Genomic DNA, 19,136 nt, shown 5'->3' on the forward strand with positions numbered 1-19,136 from the left:
GTTTTTTGATCCAGCAATACCTGCTCAATCTCCCCCAAATCCCCCCCCAAACTTGATCACTTTTCCCCTTGTTTGAGCAGCCTCTGCAGCTTGACCATCTGCTCGACCTGCATGACTCCAGCCCGCACCGCATCCAGGACATGCAGCTCCCCATAGGCAAACTCGTGGCCATACTCCTCGGCCGCCGCGGCACGGATGATGCCCTCCAGCCCGGCCATCCCCGCGCAGCCCATGATGACCACCCGCGTCCTGCCGCCATTCAGGCAGTTCTTTGTCGCGCTCTTTAGCCTCCGCTCGATCTCCTCCTTTGAGACGCCCTTGTGGAAATCCCCGGCGTTCAAGCCGGTCGTGTGCACGCCCGCAAACCTGGTGTTTTGCAGTTTGACATGGCCCCCTTCTCCTCCTCCTCCCTCATTCGAGGACGAAGGGTAGATGACGTCCTGCCCGAGAAAGCCCGCCACGCCTTGGGTGAGGTGATCCTCCCAGAAGCCGCCCGTCGTGACAATGCCCCATTGCTGTGGCGGCGGCGGGGAAGGGTGGCCGTGGGCATGGTCCTGTTGGTCCGCGGATGATTCACCCTGTGGTGAGGTCGCCGCGGCGGGCTGGAGCAAGGACAGCGCGGTGGTGATGCTGGCCTCGAATATGCCGGTGACTACCAGGCTTGACTTGACACCTCGTCCCTGCTCCTGCTGCTGCTGACCAGTGTGAGCGGCGGCGGCGGCGAGGTGCGCAAGCTCGTGGACCAGCGGGTCTACGCTGTAGCATGCCACCACAGCGGCGTCGTACTCGTGCAGGGTCGACGTCAGGGCCGTGTCGCCGAGGACGGCCCTGCTGCTCTGCTGGATGCCCTCGTTGTCGTCGATGCTGGGTGGGGATGATGAGCTAGGGGCTGTGTAGAACGATACTTGTGTCGACTATTTTTTTGGTGTGTAAATGTTGCATCATCATCAATCAGTCCGGTGCTGCTGCTGCTGCTGGCTGCGTATGGAAATGGGTGGTTGTTGCTCAATTAATTTGACCGCGTGTCATACTCACTGGTGAAAGGTCACAGGCGTCGACGACATGTTTCATGCCGTCTGTCATCGCTTTGGACGAGTTTGGGTTGATGACCAGGATTTTGGTCTTGTGGTGACTGGCGATATTCTCGTCTGTGGACATGGTTGCAATCGAAATAGGTCTCTCTCTGAGATGAAACCTTCACTTAATTGAGCAGATTTATGGAAGAAGAGGATGGTGACCGGAATCCAGTTTACAGGAAGCTCAAGAGAGCTATCACCCAGGCCAAGCTGTGGCTGCATCGTGGGGTATGTCTCGAGACACAGTATGCGCGAGACAGTGCACTGTGAAGAGAGCACTGTCCGACCATCGCCCGTCGCCACGCTCACCCAGCAGCGCATCCGCTGCGGTCCGGTTCAAACGACCGACCTGGCACGCCTCCGGGCAAGTCTTGCAGCGGACACAGAACCATCCATCTGCTTCCATCTCCGTGTCAGCCATGTGATTCTTTGGCCATTCATATCATAAGTTCCGAATGAAGATCGCCGGCTGAGCCGCGCGCGAGACTCACCCGCGCCCGCCGTCCGTCACAATGAGTCTCCCTAGCTCTGTCGGGCCAGGCTCCGGCCCTGGCCGGGCGTACAACAGCAGCCTCAAGAGGAATGTTCAAGCAGCATTTGAAGGCAAGCCCTATTCTCCATATCAGCCATGTTTGTCCTCCTCGCTGCGCGCCCAGCCCTGATGGTGGTGGCCGCCCACCACTCCGATCTGGAGTCCTCTTCTCCCCCTACTACCCGAGGGCACACCCCCCAATGCTGACCGCTCATCACAGACAACGGCGACAGAGGCGGCAACATGACGTACCAGTCCAAGACGCGCGTCGTCGACAAGTACAAGGTCATTGGCTTCATCAGCAGCGGCACCTACGGCCGCGTGTACAAGGCCGTCAGCCGCGCCGGCGGCCCGGGCGAGTTTGCCATCAAGAAGTTCAAGCCCGACAAGGAGGGCGAGCAGGTGCAGTACACGGGCATCTCGCAGTCGGCCATCCGCGAGATGGCGCTCTGCTCCGAGCTGAGCCACGACAACGTCATCCGCCTCCACGAGATCATCCTCGAGGACAAGTGCATCTTTATGGTCTTTGAGTACGCGGAGCACGACCTGCTCCAGATCATCCACCACCACACCCAGCAGCCGCGCCACACCATCCCGCCCGCCACCGTAAAGAGCATCATGTTCCAGCTGCTCAACGGCTGCCAGTATCTGCACAGCAACTGGGTGCTCCACCGCGACCTCAAGCCAGCAAACATCATGGTCACCTCGCAGGGCCACGTCCGCATAGGCGATCTGGGTCTCGCCAGGCTGTTCTACAAGCCCGTCCACTCCCTCTTCAGCGGTGATAAGGTCGTCGTCACGATATGGTATCGTGCTCCCGAGCTACTGTTAGGAAGCAGGCACTACACCCCCGCCATCGACATGTGGGCTGTCGGGTGCATCTTTGCCGAGCTGCTGTCCCTCCGGCCAATCTTCAAGGGCGAAGAGGCCAAGATGGACAAGAAGACGGTGCCGTTCCAGCGCAACCAGATGCAGAAGATTGTCGACATCATGGGGATGCCGACCAAGGAGCGCTGGCCGTACCTCACCAGCATGCCCGAGTACAGCCACCTCAACACTCTGCAGCCCATGCTGCACCACAGCCATCATCACCACCATCACAGCAGCCAGAACAGCAGGAACTCGGCTACGACCAGCAAGCTTGAGTCCTGGTACCACGCCACCATCAACCAGCACTCGTCCACATCAGCACCGGGGGGAGCCAACAGCCTGTCCAGTCTGGGCGTCGAGGGCTACAAGCTGCTCTCGGGCTTGCTCGAGTACGACCCCGAGAAGCGGCTCACTGCCGCCCAGGCGCTGCAGCATCCCTTTTTCACGACGGGTGTGACGTTCACCAACAACTGCTTCGAGGGCCTGTCCACGACGTACCCGACGCGCAGGGTCAGCCAGGACGACAACGACATCCGCACGAGCAGCCTCCCGGGGACGAAGCGGTCGGGTCTGCCCGACGACAGCCTCGCCCGGCCCGTCAAGAGGGTCAAGGAGAACTAGGAGACTCTCATGACTGGCGGCCCGGGCTTAGCAAGTCTGGCGCTGGCAGCACTCGCACGAGCGCGAGCTGGGGGTCAGGAGGGCAAGCCCTTTTAGAACAATCTTTATGGACAGGCTGCGTTAAGATTCTCGGCGGAATATCACACCTTGTCTCATTTCCTGCCAAAGAGACTAGTTTTTGGATATCTTCATCAGCTCGGCATGCTGGTGCTCGACGGCAAACCTGATTCTGTATAAAGCAGGCGTGTCCAAGATTACTACGACCAATGCTGTTGCCAATCTTAGCGAGATGTGTGACGAAACGAAATTCCAGAGCCAGAGCCAGAGCCAGAGCGGGATGTGCGCATTCGGGGAGGAGAAGATACGCATCTAAACCCCCCAAAACAGTAATGCATCACGCAATATACGGAATACGACAAATAACGAGAAAATTTCTGATCCAAGCGGACGTCAGAGTTCCTCCGCCACTCCCGATAGCCGACGGGAGCACATTCGGTCGCGGCGGTATGCGACACTCGCGTGATGATCAGAGGTGTACTTATACATCCGCTCCGCGCCGTGCCATACCGCTGTTAATCAACGGTTGGAGAACCGGTGACTGGGCTCCTCACCATGTCAGATAGAGAACGGGGAAATCAAAAAGGGCTTGCAGACAAATTTACACAACAAGAGCTCGTTTCCGGGTGACATTGTGCGAGCACGAGCGAGCGAGCATAGACGAGCGGGGATATGGCATAACACGGTAGCATACACGTTCACTGGTCCATCCGTCCCATCCATCCATCCATCTACCCATGCCCGGAATGTCCTGTGTCCTGCGGTAAGCAATACATGTACACCTAGCAGCAGTAACAGCGGTAGCATAAATGCCAAGATCAATCACGACTTGTGCACAACTCGTTTACACCACTTCTCATTTTACCATGTTTACACGCTTAATCTATAACCTCCTCGTTCTGCACAGTGCGGTGGCCCCGTGCGATGGTGGCCCTCGTTCATGAACCTCAGGGCGGCACGTCGGCACGTCGCTACGTCGCTGTAGACACGCGCCCATTCATATGATGAGGCTGCATCCACAAGACACGTATATTATAGACTGCCTTCGGCGTCGGCCGGTCTTGGCACCAGAACGGAACAGTCTCATGTCACACGGCGTTTGGCTGAATAAAAATCGCTCACACACGCATACACACACACACACACACACACACACACACCACAACCCTTGTCGCTGCTATCAACAAACGAGCTACCACAACCATCTAGGGGAGAATAAATGGGGGGTATCGCATTAAAAAAAAGTTAGGGAACTTGTAAAACGAGAGATACCAAAAAAAGGATCCGTACGATGATTGGGGAAAAAACCAAATAAGACAACAAGAAAAGCGATGGTAAGCCACACATGGTCTCTCTGCCCACGCTTGACCCCGCGATGTATATAAACACCACAAATTCCGTCGACAGTTCTTCCTTCCTTTCCCTTCCTCCACTCCCTCCTCCCTTTCTCTAGACACTCGCATCTGGTAATACAGTTTGCTTCCCCCCAACGATTGCCTCCCCACGCTTTCCCGGTCGACACTCCCTTCCCATCATCCCATGGCGCACACTTCTGCCGTCTCTAGTAATGTGATAAGACTTCTCGCAACGTCTCTTCGTGTTAGATTTGTCGTTTCGTAAGATTACACTTTGGTGAGAGGAGGTCTCAAGTCCATGGCTTGCTGATCTCCGCGCACTTTCTACTCTTCCGTGTGGAGAAAAAGAAAAGATTTTGGCTCATGGTCGTCGAAAGGCTTGATTTGCTGGCCCGGTCCCTTTTCTTCTTTTACTTCTTGGCCGGCGCAGGCGGGGCCTTGACATTCGTCGAGAGCCACTGGAGACCCTCGAGCAGGCCCTCGCCAGTGGTCGCGCAGCTGGGCACGACGTACCAGACCTTGTCCTTGAGTTTCGAGAGCTGCAGGGCGTCGGTGACCTCTTGAGGCTTCATGGCTGTGTGTCGGGTGCAAATGAGAGCAGGGGGTTAGCAAATCGCCGCGTCTCTCTGATCACAAGTTCGTGTCGTCAAGTGTCGTCATCAATGGCGTGAGGGAATGCAGCTTGTGGTGTTGTGGAGCGCAAGCTCCAGGGGAACGACATACCTCCAGAAATGTCCTGCTTGTTGGCAAACACGAGCAACAGGCTGTCCTTCATCTCGCGGTCGTTGATGATGCGGTGGAGCTCCGTCTTTGCCTCCTCGATACGCTTGCGATCCGACGAGTCGATGACGAAGATGAGACCCTGGGTACCTGTTGGTGGTGCAAAGGACACGTGCACTGCGTTAGCCATTGTTGACGGGGAAATCTCTCCTGGTCCCCCCAATCCGCCTGTCCTCGCACATATCGCACACGAGTAGATAGCCTCGGAGCAGGAGTGGTCAGTACAACACGGGAGGAAGAACCAAAAAAAAGCGATACGTACCGCTAAAGTAGTGCCTCCACAGAGGTCTGATCTTGTCCTGGCCACCGACATCCCAGACGTTGAACTTTACATTCTTGTAGGTGACAGTCTCGACGTTGAAGCCGACGGTGGGGATGGTGGTGACGTCCTGGCCGAGCTTGAGCTTGTAGAGGATGGTTGTCTTGCCGGCGGCGTCGAGGCCGAGCATGAGCAGGCGCATCTCTTTTGATCCGAAGATCTTGCCCATCATCTTGGACAGTTGGCCGCCCATCTTGTCGGTTGGGGTGGTGTTTTCTGGTGATGTTTCAGGTAGAGAGATGCCGGAGAACTTCGCCGGAAGATGCGTTCAGCGCGCGCGCACGAACAAGAAGAGATCGAGCGCTTCGAGAGTTTCTGAAGGGGAATCGAGAATCGAGGCACTGAGCAATCGGTGGTGGCAGATGCTGGGGGTTTGCGGGTTGTGGTAGGGGGTTCGTGCGGCGGGCGGCGGGCGACAATAGGGGTTCGATGGTTGGGGCGGAAACGGTCTGGTGGCGCGGCGCGCGTTAGGGCGTGTAAGCTTTGGTGGACCGGGTCGATCGGGGGTAATTCTGTGAGGCACAAGATTGCGGCAACAAAGACAGCCGTCACGATGACACAAGCTGTGCGGGAATGGGCCAAAGAAAAAGAAAGGACTGCGGCGACGGGTAGAGGAGGAGGAGTCTGGGAATGAGAGGGAAGGCCACAGGCGCAGGGTTGTGCGGAGGAAACAAGATGGCGATGGGGAATCGGGGACTGGGGGGTCGTGGTCCACCAGCTGCACCTACAAGGCACCTTAAGGCACGCACGCAAGTACCTAGCAGATGGGGGCCAAGGCCGTTCCGCCCAGGGGAGGCCGATTGCTGCAAGGTACCAGGCACCGCACATATAATCCCCGGCCAGGGCGCACGACTCTAATTAAAGCCCATTTCATCGTGGCGCACAGCCGCTCAAATCACCCATCATCATCAGACCTGGCCGGCCGGCCCTTTGCACAACCTGCAGAGAGATTGGCCTCTCGACCAGTACATGGTGGCTGCAAAAGATGCTCTCCCCGGGAAATGATGAAGCGCGGATGGACGTCGACAACCACAGAGCGGGCAAGGGAGCCTGGCAGAGGAAATACCGGCACCAGCGCCTGCCGTGTGCAGGACAAGATTGCCACTCACGGCCGGGAGCCGGCTGCACTGCACATTCCCGTATCGACCAACCCATTCCAAACTCGTCCCGCGAATGGCCAGATGATGATGGTGACATTGAGCGGCCCTCGCGCGAGGCCATTGTCCCGCCGACCCAGACGTTTCGTAACCGCCAGACTTTTGTTTCACTCCGCCGTCCCGGAATGCAACGCTGCCTTGGCTTGCCCGCACTCTCGGCCGTCCCAAAGTCCGACGTGGAAACAGATCACCCATGGCGGCACGTCAGTACATCACACACTTAGTCACCGCCGCCGCCCCTGGTCTCCTTTGGCTGAAATGTAATCCGTCGGAGCCCTCCACCTTTTCCTCAGCTATTTTCCACAATGATCCAAGACCACCCAATCCACCATCACATGCGCACTAGACCCTAATCTCCCTACTTAGCGTAGGCACGAGCACGTGGGGACCCCTACACATGTCCCACTCTCGTCCCTAAAAAGCAACTGCCCCTTTTCTGTTGAGAGGCAATGTCGATACAACGGCCACTTCCAGAAACGTGGCGCACGCACTTGGAAGAATCTGCCCTGTAGTGGTGGTTCCTGTGACCAAAGGGTCCTGTCAAGATAGATGCTGGTGTAATGCTCAGTACGCTAACTCCAAGAGCCGCCCTGCCGCTGCAGACCATGTATGCAAACAAACCATCGCCATGCCAGATGCAAGTATCCCATCCTGCGGAACGCCATGCTGCAAAACAAAATGCCGCCTTTTCTGTCCTCGGGCTCCCCCGCCAATCGCAATGCTGAAGCGGACCCGTACTATAGTAGGTGCCCCAGGTGTAATTACGCCTGTCACCCAGGCATGACATCACTCATCCCCGGTATTCAACTACGTGACGCCGGCCCACTGCCTGCATCGTGTTGCTACTCTCCTCGCCCTCAAACTTGAGATTGACCTTGTCCTCTCCCTCCATCCCAATGACCTCGGCTTTATAGAACGTCGTCGTATGTGGATACAGGGCCAGTACGGTCTTGCCAGCATCCAGCGGCGCGAGTACCGAGCCTTCCGGGGGAATCAGGATCATGCTGCTGGCACTCGTCCGGAAATCTTTCTGGTTGCCAGACTCGTCCACGTCTGCGTCGAGCACGCGATAACGTCGTGACTTGCCCTCGCCCCGGACTTCCTGTACGATGCCAAGGATCCAGTCTGTCTGCTCGTTGCCAGTCGGCTTGGGTCTGAATGCTACCTCGTCATCTTTTGAAAAGGACATCTTGGACCGCGCGATACTGCTCGCCGAGCCGTTCTGGGGCTCGACGCTGCCAGCCTTGGCAGATGGCGTGGAACGGTCGACTTTGGGTGGCACGGAATCGCGGTCGCCTTTGCTCGCTGAGCCGCCCATCCGGCGTGACACGGTAGGGTTGGGAGACGGCACGGTCGACTCGCCTGCGCCGTCAAAGTCATACACAGAGGATGACGCGGCGGCGGCCGCCGACTCTTTGACTCGTTGTGTTGAGGAACGAGACGAAGAGGTCTGTTCTTGCTCCTGCTCTTTCGCCTTGATGACGGCACGGAGCACCTTGAGTTGTTCGATCATGGCGGGTATTTCGGCACCGGCTGCGTCGTTTGCCTTGACGCCTTTTCTAAGTAGATTGTCTAATTTGCTGTAGTCGGATGTCTCGAGGGCTGAAGGCCGACCAGAATTAGCCAGGTGAAACCAATGGGCCCTGCCGTGGGTTACCACTCACTGCCCTGATCTCTCTTCTCAGCCATAACTTTGTCCTGGTCCCGAATGTCCAAGATGTTGCTGCTGCTCTCGTTGAACGAGCTGATGACGGCGGGCATGTTCTTCTGGATCTCGTTCCAGAGCTGAAACTCTTCGCCATGAGTGCCCGACTCGCTGTTGCCTTTCCTATCCCGTGGGCGGTTCCGCTGGGAGGACATCTTGGGCGGCGGGGGTGTGGGCGCTTCGGGAGAGCGCCTCTTTGCGGGTTTGGAGCTGGTCGGGGCAGGTTTAGGGGACCCGGTGTGGCTGTCGGGCGTGTTGCGGGAGCTCGAGGGCCCCGTTCCACCGCCGGGCTGGGAGGACGCGCTGCGGCGGCTGCCGACTGGGGGCTCCCAGGCCGAACCGAGGCTGCTGGAGAGATTGCGCTGATGATGCTGGTGCTGCTTCTTCATCGTGTCAATTATGAATTCGGAGCGCACGCGCAAGGAATGCTCGGGTGCATGCGGTGCATGTCGTCAGGCTGGCAGACCGTGGTGGTGAAGACGAACAGGCGGGCGACGGGGCGCGAGGAACGACAGGCAAGAGCTTCCGGGAAAAGCGGAGGATGCTTCAGCCGACCGAGCCAGTGCCTGGCAGCGACTCAATTGGCGTAGAAGCTGCGCGGGAGACAAGGACGAAAGAAGAGAATGTGGATGCGCCCCATTGGCGGCGACGGCGGCGACGACGACGACCAGAAGGAGGAGGGGAAGGAAGGGGCTAGAAGGCAGGAGGCAGGAAGGAGAGGACGTGAATCGAACGTACCGCTTTGGGCGAGCAGCAGCTGCCGCCAGACGGTGATGCTATCACCACGGGGGTGGCCGGTTGCCAGTGCCGAGAGAGGAGCTAGGGCGGTCTGAGCAAGACGTGGGGACAAGCGGGCTCGATCTACACGCGCAGCGCAGCTCGCTTAATGCAGTGGTCGGCCGGGCGCGAGTGGGCTCGACGTGCTTGGTAGTCGGTCGGTGTACAGCACCTAGGCCGGGAAGAGCAACAGCGCCGGGCTGCACAGGGGCAAGGCACAGACAGGCGTGCGAGGGCAGCCAGTGGCCAGCGGTTTGGCAATGGTTGGCAGAAGGGCGCGGGCACGGGCACGGGCTCGTGTTTGTCGAAACAGCGTGAGCGTGGAGAGATGGGCACACGAGAGATGATGGGAAGGGAGAGAGGAGGCGTTCTGGGACGGCGGTGCGGCAGGGAACAGGTGAGAGTAAGTAAGTAGAGGAGCAGCGCAGGTCCAGGAAAAAGCAGAAACAGCACAGAGGCAAAGCAGCAAGTAAAGGAAGGGGAGAGGAGGGCCGGCCTGGCGGCGTGGATGGAACCAAAGATTAGAGCACCGTGGGCGGCAGCGAGACCGCGAGGCGAGGCGAGGCCTTGGTTGGAGGGATCATGGATGGCCACAGCCTTGCTCTGTCGCTCCCGTGTCCTAGTTAGTGCGACGTCCAATCGACTGCGAGGTTACTGAAAGAGAGCTGATGCTCCAGGCCCTCCAGAGTTACGCTTACATAGGACCCGTTATCATTCCCCGGGCGGCTCCAGTGCCGACACCGGTAGGCCAACCTTCAAACTGAATCAGCATCCAACGGCGGCTACCTCTAGTTATCAATCACCACTTTGTTCTGCCCTGCTGGGCAGGGCAGTTCAGAATACAATCTCGTGGACAACAGGTCCTGCCAGGCCAAAGAGAAACGGATTCAATGCCTAAAAGGTGCAGCAGTCCAGGTGCTTGCGTCAACATGGTATCGGCTGGTTGTCTCACAGATGCCAAGGGCGGCCACATCCAGCCACGGCCAGTCCTGACCGCATCCCCATCATCCATCCATGCATCTCGTGCATCCGTCCAGTGGCCGTTGGAGATTGGGGCTGGAAGCGGGGGAATTGGAGGGACGACGACGCCGCCACCAGGGCAGCCTGGCGGGCTTATCTAAGCCGGGCCAGCTCAGAACCGCGCCCACCTGGCTGCGGGTACACCCCTAGAACCATGTCGCAGCTCCCTAGAACCAAAGAAAGGAAACCTTGGAAGGTGCAGTGGGGCACGCTACGTCGTCGTCGAGCTGGCGTCCAGTGGAGGGGTTGCCATCTTGTGCTTCGGATTCCATTGCAACTTTTGTTTGAGCCGGCCCTCACTTACAACGACGCCTTATTACGTTCCTCGGCCATTCCCCGAGAGATCTAGAACGCGGCTCCTCCTCTATGCCATTCGCCCTGGAATCACCCCACCCTTAGTGAGCATCGATCTGCGTCCGCTCCTCCAGCACCACTACTCAAGACTTCACAACTCGAAATCGCCAAGATGCTGCCAAACCCTTTGATCCGACTCCAATGCGGCGTCAACTCCTACGACTGGGGCAAGATCGGCTCCGACTCGTCCGCCGCCCGCTTCGCCGCCGCCACGCCCTCGGGCTCCTTCGATATCCAGTCCGACAAGCCGTACGCCGAGCTGTGGATGGGCACCCACCCGTCCAATCCCTCCAGAGATTATACCACCGGCCGCTCCTTACTCGAGCTCGTCGAGGGCAACCGCATGCTACTCGCCCCTTCAGTCCAGGCCCGCTATGGCTCAAAGCTGCCCTTCCTCTTCAAGGTCCTCTCCATAAACAAAGCCCTCTCCATCCAAGCTCACCCGAACAAGAAGCTTGCCGAACAGCTCCACGCAAGAGACCCCAAGAACTACCCAGATGACAACCACAAGCCCGAGATGGCCCTGGCCATCACCGACTTTGAGGGCCTCTGTGGCTTCCGACCCCTTGCCGAAATCGCCCACTTCCTTTCGGCCCTACCAGCACTGCGAGAGCTAGTTGGCGAGGAGACTGCCAAGTCCTTCATCGAGACAGTCCGTGGCCAAGCGGGCAGCGACTCCTCTGAGCCGACTCCAGAGAACAAGCAGCTCCTGAAGGATGCCTTTGCTGCTTTGATGAAGTCTTCGCAAGATGACATCTCCAAGGCCGCCAAGGCTCTTGTCGCAGACGCTGAGAGCAAAGGTGCCGAGTTCGCGGACGGCGGCGTCGAGGCCACCCCAGGCTCTGTCCTGGCCGAGCTGGTCCCTCGCCTGAACAAGCAGTTCCCCGACGACATTGGTCTATTTGTTCTCTTCTTCCTCAACTACGTCCAGCTCAAGCCTGGTGAGGCCATGTTCCTCCAGGCCGACGACATCCACGCCTACGTCTCTGGAGACATCATCGAGTGCATGGCTGCCAGCGACAATGTTGTCCGTGCCGGCTTCACTCCAAAATTTAAGGACGTGCAGACCCTCGTCGACCTCCTCACTTACAACTACGCACCCCCGAGGCCCAAAAGATGACGCCCAAGGAGTATCCCTATGTGGTACTAAACCGCAAAGCTTACAGCTCCGGGTCCGAGGCTCAGCTGTATGATCCCCCGATCGACGAGTTCAGCGTCATCAGAACGGTGCTCAGAGGGGATGCCGCTAAAGCCACATTCGACCCAATTGACGGCCCCAGCATCGTCATCTGCACTGGTGGCAAGGGCAAGATCTCGGTTGGTGCGAAGACGGAGGAGATCAAGGAAGGCTACGTATACTTTGTCGGTGCGACAGCAGAGCTCATCCTCGAGTCTGAGGGTGGCGCCGAGGACGAGTTCACCACATTCAAGGCCTACTGCGAGGTCGAGGACCACAGCAATGGCTCGGCGCAGCTTTAGAAACCCTGCACAAGTGGTGGGGTGTTATGAAGAGATGAGATCTTCCAATCGCGCGCGCCATGAACGAAAAGTAATGAGACCATGTTTTTCTCCCTTTCTCCCTAGCAATAATAATGAAAAATAGCGTATACGAGCGTGGCAGAAATCTTGCCGCCAACAAACAGCAGCAGCTCAAGAGCGGAATGAGCGTTCTGGTGGGTTCACTTGGAAGGGCGCACAATCTTCTGTGTATTTCACATGCCCCAACGCAGCCACAACAACTGGCATGCTGTCCAGAATTGCCCGTCTGCTCATTGAAATGTTACTTTCTCGGCGTTTCCGAAAAGAGGAGGGGGCGATTCCAACTTTTCAGGCGACCTCCAAACCCTCGCACTTTGCAGTAGCGGCATGTTTCTATTGTTGTCGACAGCGACAAGTCAGGCGTTCCGTTGACTCTGAAGCCAATTTCCTCCCTCCGGACGTGGGACTTCGTTGGAGTGGTAGGAGTGACCCCTTGTCACAACCTGTTTCTGGCTCGTATTTTGTGTGGCGCTCGAGTTACAGTAATTCCAAAGACACTGACGCACTAAGCTATGGGGCGGCTCCCGCACAGTCTATGGTCTGACTGGCCGAATATTAGCCCCAATGCACCGAAAAGGGCAGCAAAGAACAACCTGATTGGTTCGGGACGTGTGTGCACCGGAAAGGGAATTCAGATGGACACGCAGGGTTGTCCTAAAGCAGATGCGTAAGATCGTATTGCCGCGTAGTTCCCAGATATGGGAGCCTGGCACTGCCTTATGTGTTTCGTGGGAAAAGGCTAGCGATGGGACTGTGAGGCTTGAGGGGAAACCAGACTTGACCGCCGTACCATTTGTTGTCATGGCTGTGCCTGGCTCCGTTGCAGATCTCCAGGTCGATCGATTGTGGCTTTCCAAAGGTGATGAAAAGAAAAGATGCTGGTGGGCTTTACTCGATGTTGGTGCCATTCAAGAAGATCGTTGCCTGGTGTAGAGGTAGCGGGACGACCCGCAGCCTGTCTGTCGATGTTCTTCGGGGCCGAATCACTGATATGGCACAACCTCGTGCTTGGCTGTCTCGGCAGGGGACGAGTCCGGAAGGTCTGCTGCCAGAGCTTAATGTCAAAGCCGCCACCGGAAGCGCGTGGATCTCCCATAGCATCGCGGCATGCGGGAGCTTCGGGGCTTTGTCTGCAAATGCTGTTGGCTTCAGTGGTTCGATGCGTCGGCTCGGGCCGGGGAGGCATTGGCCTCGCCGACAGGCGAAGTTCAAGGATGGCATGGAGACGTGACTGAAGAGCGAACGAGATGCATGCCGCCAGTCTGGTCTGGCCAGGGTGACGAGGAGCACCCGAGGGAGGAGCGACTTCTCGAAATGGAAACCAACGGCGGTGCCTGCCTAACCTGGACCGCTTCGACGTCGACAATCTGGCATTGCTGCCCTCATCTTGTAGCCAGGTCACTGCCTCACGGTGGACTTCTTACGTTGACAAGACTGTCCTTCGTTGGTTTCTAAGATCCCCCTTAGGGCAGGCCACCCCGCAGCCCACAGGCGGATTGCCCCGCGAACGACATCTCGACTTACATTTCATGCTGGGCCCCGTTGCCATACAGGGCATGGCATCATGCCTGTCATAGCACCGGTCGCAGCGCGGCTGCCACAGTACACCACGCAATTCTCGTGGGGCTGGCCCATTGGAAGCCATGCGATGACTGGAACAGCCAATCCGGACTCCGCTCCACCGAATGGGCGTAAGGCTTACGGCGGAACCGCCCCCAACGCCAGATCTTCTGTCTAAGCAGGCACTTGCCGGTTGCTGATCCTATCCCCGCCGGGTTCGCTCTCGTTCCAGCCCGCCTCAGGACTTTTCGGACTTTATAGCGATGCTGCCAAGCATTTCATCGACGGCCCACCACCCGCGCAGACAGACCCAGTCAGCCAGGCAGTGCTCTCTGCTCTGGCCGTCTGGGATATAAAGAACCGAGGCGGCACGGCACCGGCAACATCACTGCCCGCAAACTCTCCGACAGCTTCTCCCAAGAGTCCACTTTGAGCAAGAGGTTTCGTCCGCACATCTCTGCCTGCCAACTTCGCCAGTCCCAAGTCCCCGACTCTCCGTGTCCGATTTCCGCAACACCGCAGCAATGGGCAACGTCATCAGCGACAGCACTCTTCCGGCCTCCCAGCTGCACGGCAAGGAGCGCTTTGCCTATGAGCAGGTCCGCATGATGGAGAAGATGGCCAGCCTCCAGCTGGACAAGCATGAGAACTCGGTCCGGTCCATGAGCCAACTCGATGCTGGCAACAACAAAATCCGCTTTGAGCGGTCCATCCGCATCGACGCTTCTGCCGTGAGTTTCAATTCTCCTCATCCGAGCACCGTCTGCGCACTTCTAATGCATTAACCAGGAATCCCACTGCGTCGACAAAGTTGTCGAGGAGTTCTTCACAGACTCTCAGACTGCCCCCTCGATCCTCGACAGCTACAAAGCCGTGGTCAAAGGTGGCCTCCGCCAGGTCCTCGAAGATGAGACGCAGGGCGAGGTTACAGACGAGAAGTTCTTCCTCTGCGCCAAACAGTGAGTCCCTCGGACTAATCAACCACTTACACGCAACCACTTTGTGCACCTCACCAACACTCAGCTTACTATGGCCCCACTTTTGTCACTTACACCCGCCTGGCCCCCCTTGCATGCAGTGCTTCACACAAGTTCAGCCTCTAACATCTATCAATAGCAACTCGCTGGTCCGCATCGATCTCTTTGCCTACCGCTTCAACTTCCCCACTGAGTCGCTTGCCTTTTGCCATCGCAATGTCGTCGCCTACCTCCTTTGCGAGCGGGTCATTGATGCCCAGCACGCCACAACCAGCGAGATTATGTCTCAGATTACCGAGTGCTCCAAGGACGCCGCCGATGGCTCGCTGCGCGACACCTACATGGACGCCATGGTCGCCGCATGGAAGAGGCAGCGCACTTCGGGTCTCGCGCCCGCTCTGGGCAGCGCCAAGCAGAACCCCATGGTCGCCAGCATTCGGTCAATGATGAACTGACTGGCTGGATGCATTGCAACACTTCCGCTCGTTTCCCATGGCAGGAATCACTGGACGGCTTAACTTGACCGTTCCTCCCTTCCTACCTTCCTCCTTCCTTCTCAATGATGCATGATGGCAACATCACTTGCCGAGAGCGGCTTTAACCCGGGGTTTCCACCCAGGCTTCCTTTCTTTTCCGGTGTACACAATTATTCTATTGCTTGGGATACCAACTGTTTGCAAAGGCGTTCAGGTTACGGTCAGGTTTGTCGGCTCTGGGCACATTGCCCTGACAGATCATCAGCTGCATGGCGAGGAGTGTGGATTATCGGCTACATGTGGCCGCCTTGGCCGCGCTACGTCAACTGATCCACTCTATCTATCCCAAGTCGCGCTGCTTTTTCATTCAATACAGACTCAAATAAACACTTAGAGATGAAGAATCATAAAGACGGCTATGGGCGTTGCTGCTTCGAGCCAGTTCGGATAGCCACGCCTGGCACACCCCTTGGGTGACATGTCACTTGGTCAGCACAGGGATCCACAACAGCTGTCGCGCGATAATCTTGCCAACGGGCAGTGAATGGGAGCAGCAATGCAGACTGGCCACGGGCTCCATTTTGATACGGGACAACACATGTGACAATGAGCCCTGGAAACATGCCCGCTTGGCACCCCTTGGCGCGGAAACCTTTACTAGATCGAAAGCTGGAAGCCCATAACAAGAAATTTGGTTCGTGAATAGGCTTGCCGGCAGACGGTTGCTAGAGTGCTGGAGCTTGCAATATCGAGCCCAAATATGTGAGGAATGGGTGTCGCATGGGCTTTTTCACAATGGAATGTCGCTCTGGCTGAGTCGTCCTCTCAAACAAACGATATCGGCAATGGAGCTTGCGCGGGACTTGAGAATCACAAGCAGCTCTGCCCAGCACGAAGCATTGGGGCTTGTCGCCTCCCCCCTCTCTTCTGGCTCATATTTTGCGCGGCATACTCTAAGGGTAGCAGTTGCAATCGGGGGAGCAGAACCTCGATTGCTTTGATTTGCTTGCCCGTTGTCCGTCCTCGAGTTCCATCATCTGCCAAGAGCGACACCCTTGTTGCGCCCCGTGGTCCGATAACTCCAACAGCTCAGGTTGATATAGGCGGGTCGCAGCACGGCTAGCTCAGGATGATATAGGTAGGGCGGGGCGGGTCAAGCACAGCTTACTGCGAACGTACGTTAACCTAGCTCGGCATGCTCACAACTTGTGGGCATACCGTATCCCATGGAGCGGCGCTCCGGAGGCTAGACCGGCTTTGCTGCAACTTTCTCCACTCTGTGTGCCACTCGTGGGTTCGTTTCGGGAACGCTCCCATTCTACCTGTGCTGTATCGTGCAGAATCATGCTCCAAAAGAGCCATGTAGTAGTTACTGTACCATCACACCCACTAGGCTGTGGGCAGACCTGCCCGCTCGGAGGTTTTAGTATGGGGGTTCCTGCACGAGCTAGACAAAAGGGTCCGCTGGCGCCACCAAGCTGATTTGACAGATGCCAATAATTGTCCGCACAGGTTGCTGTCCTGTCCTGTCCTGTCCTAGGTCAACCACTAGTAGCCCACCCGGGGTGATTTTTTGAGTCTCCATTCTCGGCAATAGTTATGTTGTCATGGGCCCCAGGAGGAGGCGCTCGGGAAGGTGCCGTTTGCGCTTGGCTGGTGGGAGGGAAGGAGGAGTCGTGCTCGGCAAGCGCTGTGCCGCTCGCTCTCTCGGCTGCGGGGATGCGAACGCACTTCACAGCAATGGACAGACAGACAAGGGCAGTGGGCTAATTAACCCCGAACAGCCGCCGTCTTGCTTGCTTGGAGGTGCCATTGGACATATACTCGGTATAGCGGGAGCGGAGCATGGATGGGGATGGATTTGCAAAGTCGCGGTCCCATCATGATGGAAACAGAACAAGACATGAAGACGAAGAGCCCGGCCGGCAAGGCAGCACTGGGCAGCACAGCAAAACAGCACAGATGCCTTTCAGGTACGTAACTAACTCGTACGCCGCTCATCATCAGTCACGAACCACGCCTTGCTGCTGTCGTCCTACAGTACCTTAGGTGCCCAAAATGCTCACTCACCCCCTGAGATCGCCCACGAACGGACGACTTGACGCTGCTGCTGACATGATCTTCGCTCTCTGCTAGTCATGACCAGCGTGATAGGCACTGCACAACCCACACCACTTTGCGCACTGCACGGACTGGCGCGCGCGCCTTGCCCACTCACTCTTATCCTCACTTTTCCTCCGCTGTTGGTGCTCGGATGATCCTTGCACCCTTGGGCTGGGGACTGTTACAACACGCACGCAGTAGCTCAATCATACAACCTGTTCGCCCATTGCAATCGTGTAGATCCGCATCTTCCTCTCCCACCGGGGCGGGCTGCACGCAACTTGGGCCGACCCGTATCTGTATCTGGGGCCCCTTGTGCTCACGCCATCCGTTCTTCCACCTTTTTCCCCCCTTGCCCTCCTCCATCCGCGCCCCGTTTTGCCCGATTTCGGGTCACAGCCGCCCACGACCAACGCGCCGTGTGCTTCTCACATTGAAACAGCACAAGAATCGCCGTCGTGAAACGCACACACACCATTGCGGAGGATCAGCCTCCAAGGCACAGTACAGTATGTATTCCAGCAATCGCGGCTACCCTCTATCCTCCCCCACACTACGCAATGCTGGCATGATTCAAGCACGCCTCCGAATGTGTGCCCCTGAGCCATGTTCCTGAGCTACCAGGGGACACCCCGGTCGACGATGCCAGCCCCTGCATGAAGCTTGATTGCCTGCTTGGGTCTGCTGGTGCGCACGGTGGGAATTTGGAGGAGGAGCTTGCCCCTCAAAAAAACCTCTGTGGAGTTCACCCAGGCGGTTTTCCTTCAACATGGATGGTCATGACGGACAAGCTCCAGCAGAGCAGGCCCCTTGCCCGCGCGACTGGGCTTGTCAAGTGCGATCGTCCAAACTCTCGATTATTACCATGCACATACGACAACCCTAACGGCCCTGAGTCCGGCCGCCCCCCTTTCACGACGTCCATGGATGTTTGTCCTCCGCACCGGAGCGTGAGGTCCATCGTCGTATCGGTGGGGGATGCACATTCGTACAGTCCGTCCACTTTCCACTGGCACCGTCTGCAGTAGGCTCCGTCGGCTTGTCGATCATCAGGTCCATGGCAAAACAATGGGGAAACACCATCCTGCTGCCAAGACGGCGAGTCGAGCTCGGCGCCGGACTGCCAGGCGGCGCTCCGCTAGCTCTCCGTGGGCATCGCCATCAATGGCACCCACGAGCCCAGCACGAGGTCCAAGCAACCGACGGACTGCTCATCATTGGAGGCCGATGCAGGGGTCCTCACGCGTCCAACCCCTGCCGCGCTACGTAGGAACACCCGCAAGGCGGGTCCTCGAGCTCCCGACCCTGGGCTGCGCAGTACGGCTGCCAGGGGATCACATCCCCGTAGGTGGGCTCAGTGGAGTTGTCTCGAAGTTCGAGTCGAAACACTTGCAGGCTTGGGCGAGCATGGTGACCATATTCGGATCGCCAGATCCCATATAACTCGAGGGGAGGTCCCCGGCCCTCCTCGTCTTTCCCGCCTCGTCTGTCTCTCTCCAGTTTCTCCAGTCACCATCACTTTCGTCAGCCTTGTAACAAAAAGTTGTTTGTTTCGCCAAAGCTTTTAATCACATACACACACTCTTTCGACACCCTTTTCACCACACACACCACCGCCAACATGCAGATCAAGACTGTCGTCCTCTCCCTCTTTGTCGCTGCCGCGACCGCCCAGAGCCTCCAGGAGCTCGTCGCCTCCGTCCCCAAGTGCGCCCAGCCATGCATCCAGAAGGCTGCCGCCACGGTTGGCTGCAGCACCACCGACCTTGTCTGCCAGTGCAAGAAGGCCGACGAGCTTACCGCTGCCGGCACCCAGTGTGTCGCCACCAGCTGCACTGAGGTCTCTGACCTGACTGGT

At 57.7% G+C, this 19,136-nt stretch overlaps 6 protein-coding genes across 6 annotated transcripts; 3 read left to right on the top strand and 3 right to left on the bottom strand.

Moving 5' to 3' along the window:
* Positions 1–56: 56 nt before the first annotated feature.
* B0I36DRAFT_375796 (Asp/Glu/hydantoin racemase) lies at positions 57–1,158 on the bottom strand (the record flags this gene model as incomplete). The annotated part of the gene is made up of 5 exons (XM_046160399.1): positions 57–366; positions 424–515; positions 594–652; positions 701–914; positions 1,036–1,158. The coding sequence occupies 5 exons, from the start codon at positions 1,156–1,158 to the stop codon at positions 57–59; spliced, it is 798 nt and encodes a 265-aa protein (XP_046008927.1).
* Positions 1,159–1,694: 536 nt separating this feature from the next.
* B0I36DRAFT_148292 (meiotic mRNA stability protein kinase SSN3) lies at positions 1,695–3,232 on the top strand. The gene has a single exon (XM_046148476.1). It carries the CDS (start codon positions 1,852–1,854, stop codon positions 3,097–3,099), a length of 1,248 nt encoding a protein of 415 aa, XP_046008928.1. The 5' UTR covers positions 1,695–1,851; the 3' UTR covers positions 3,100–3,232.
* A 1,689-nt stretch (positions 3,233–4,921) lies between these two features.
* Positions 4,922–5,803, bottom strand: B0I36DRAFT_365386 (ADP-ribosylation factor family protein; the record flags this gene model as incomplete). Its single annotated transcript, XM_046159125.1, has 3 exons — positions 4,922–5,085; positions 5,235–5,381; positions 5,554–5,803. The coding sequence occupies 3 exons, from the start codon at positions 5,801–5,803 to the stop codon at positions 4,922–4,924; spliced, it is 561 nt and encodes a 186-aa protein (XP_046008929.1).
* Positions 5,804–7,249: 1,446 nt separating this feature from the next.
* B0I36DRAFT_328963 (SGF29 tudor-like domain-containing protein) lies at positions 7,250–9,206 on the bottom strand. Its single transcript, XM_046154655.1, has 2 exons — positions 8,432–9,206; positions 7,250–8,369 (listed from the first exon to the last, which is right to left on the bottom strand). Exons 1-2 carry the CDS (start codon positions 8,859–8,861, stop codon positions 7,558–7,560), a joined length of 1,242 nt encoding a protein of 413 aa, XP_046008930.1. The 5' UTR covers positions 8,862–9,206; the 3' UTR covers positions 7,250–7,557.
* A 1,529-nt stretch (positions 9,207–10,735) lies between these two features.
* On the top strand, positions 10,736–12,102 carry B0I36DRAFT_375801 (mannose-6-phosphate isomerase; the record flags this gene model as incomplete). The annotated part of the gene is made up of 2 exons (XM_046160400.1): positions 10,736–11,695; positions 11,731–12,102. 2 exons carry the CDS (start codon positions 10,736–10,738, stop codon positions 12,100–12,102), a joined length of 1,332 nt encoding a protein of 443 aa, XP_046008931.1.
* Positions 12,103–14,246: 2,144 nt separating this feature from the next.
* Positions 14,247–15,154, top strand: B0I36DRAFT_365389 (uncharacterized protein; the record flags this gene model as incomplete). The annotated part of the gene is made up of 3 exons (XM_046159126.1): positions 14,247–14,453; positions 14,512–14,681; positions 14,839–15,154. 3 exons carry the CDS (start codon positions 14,247–14,249, stop codon positions 15,152–15,154), a joined length of 693 nt encoding a protein of 230 aa, XP_046008932.1.
* Positions 15,155–19,136: the final 3,982 nt, after the last annotated feature.

This window comes from Microdochium trichocladiopsis, assembly GCF_020744255.1.
Source record: "Microdochium trichocladiopsis strain MPI-CAGE-CH-0230 chromosome Unknown B0I36scaffold_8, whole genome shotgun sequence".
Classification (NCBI taxonomy): domain Eukaryota; kingdom Fungi; phylum Ascomycota; class Sordariomycetes; order Xylariales; family Microdochiaceae; genus Microdochium; species Microdochium trichocladiopsis.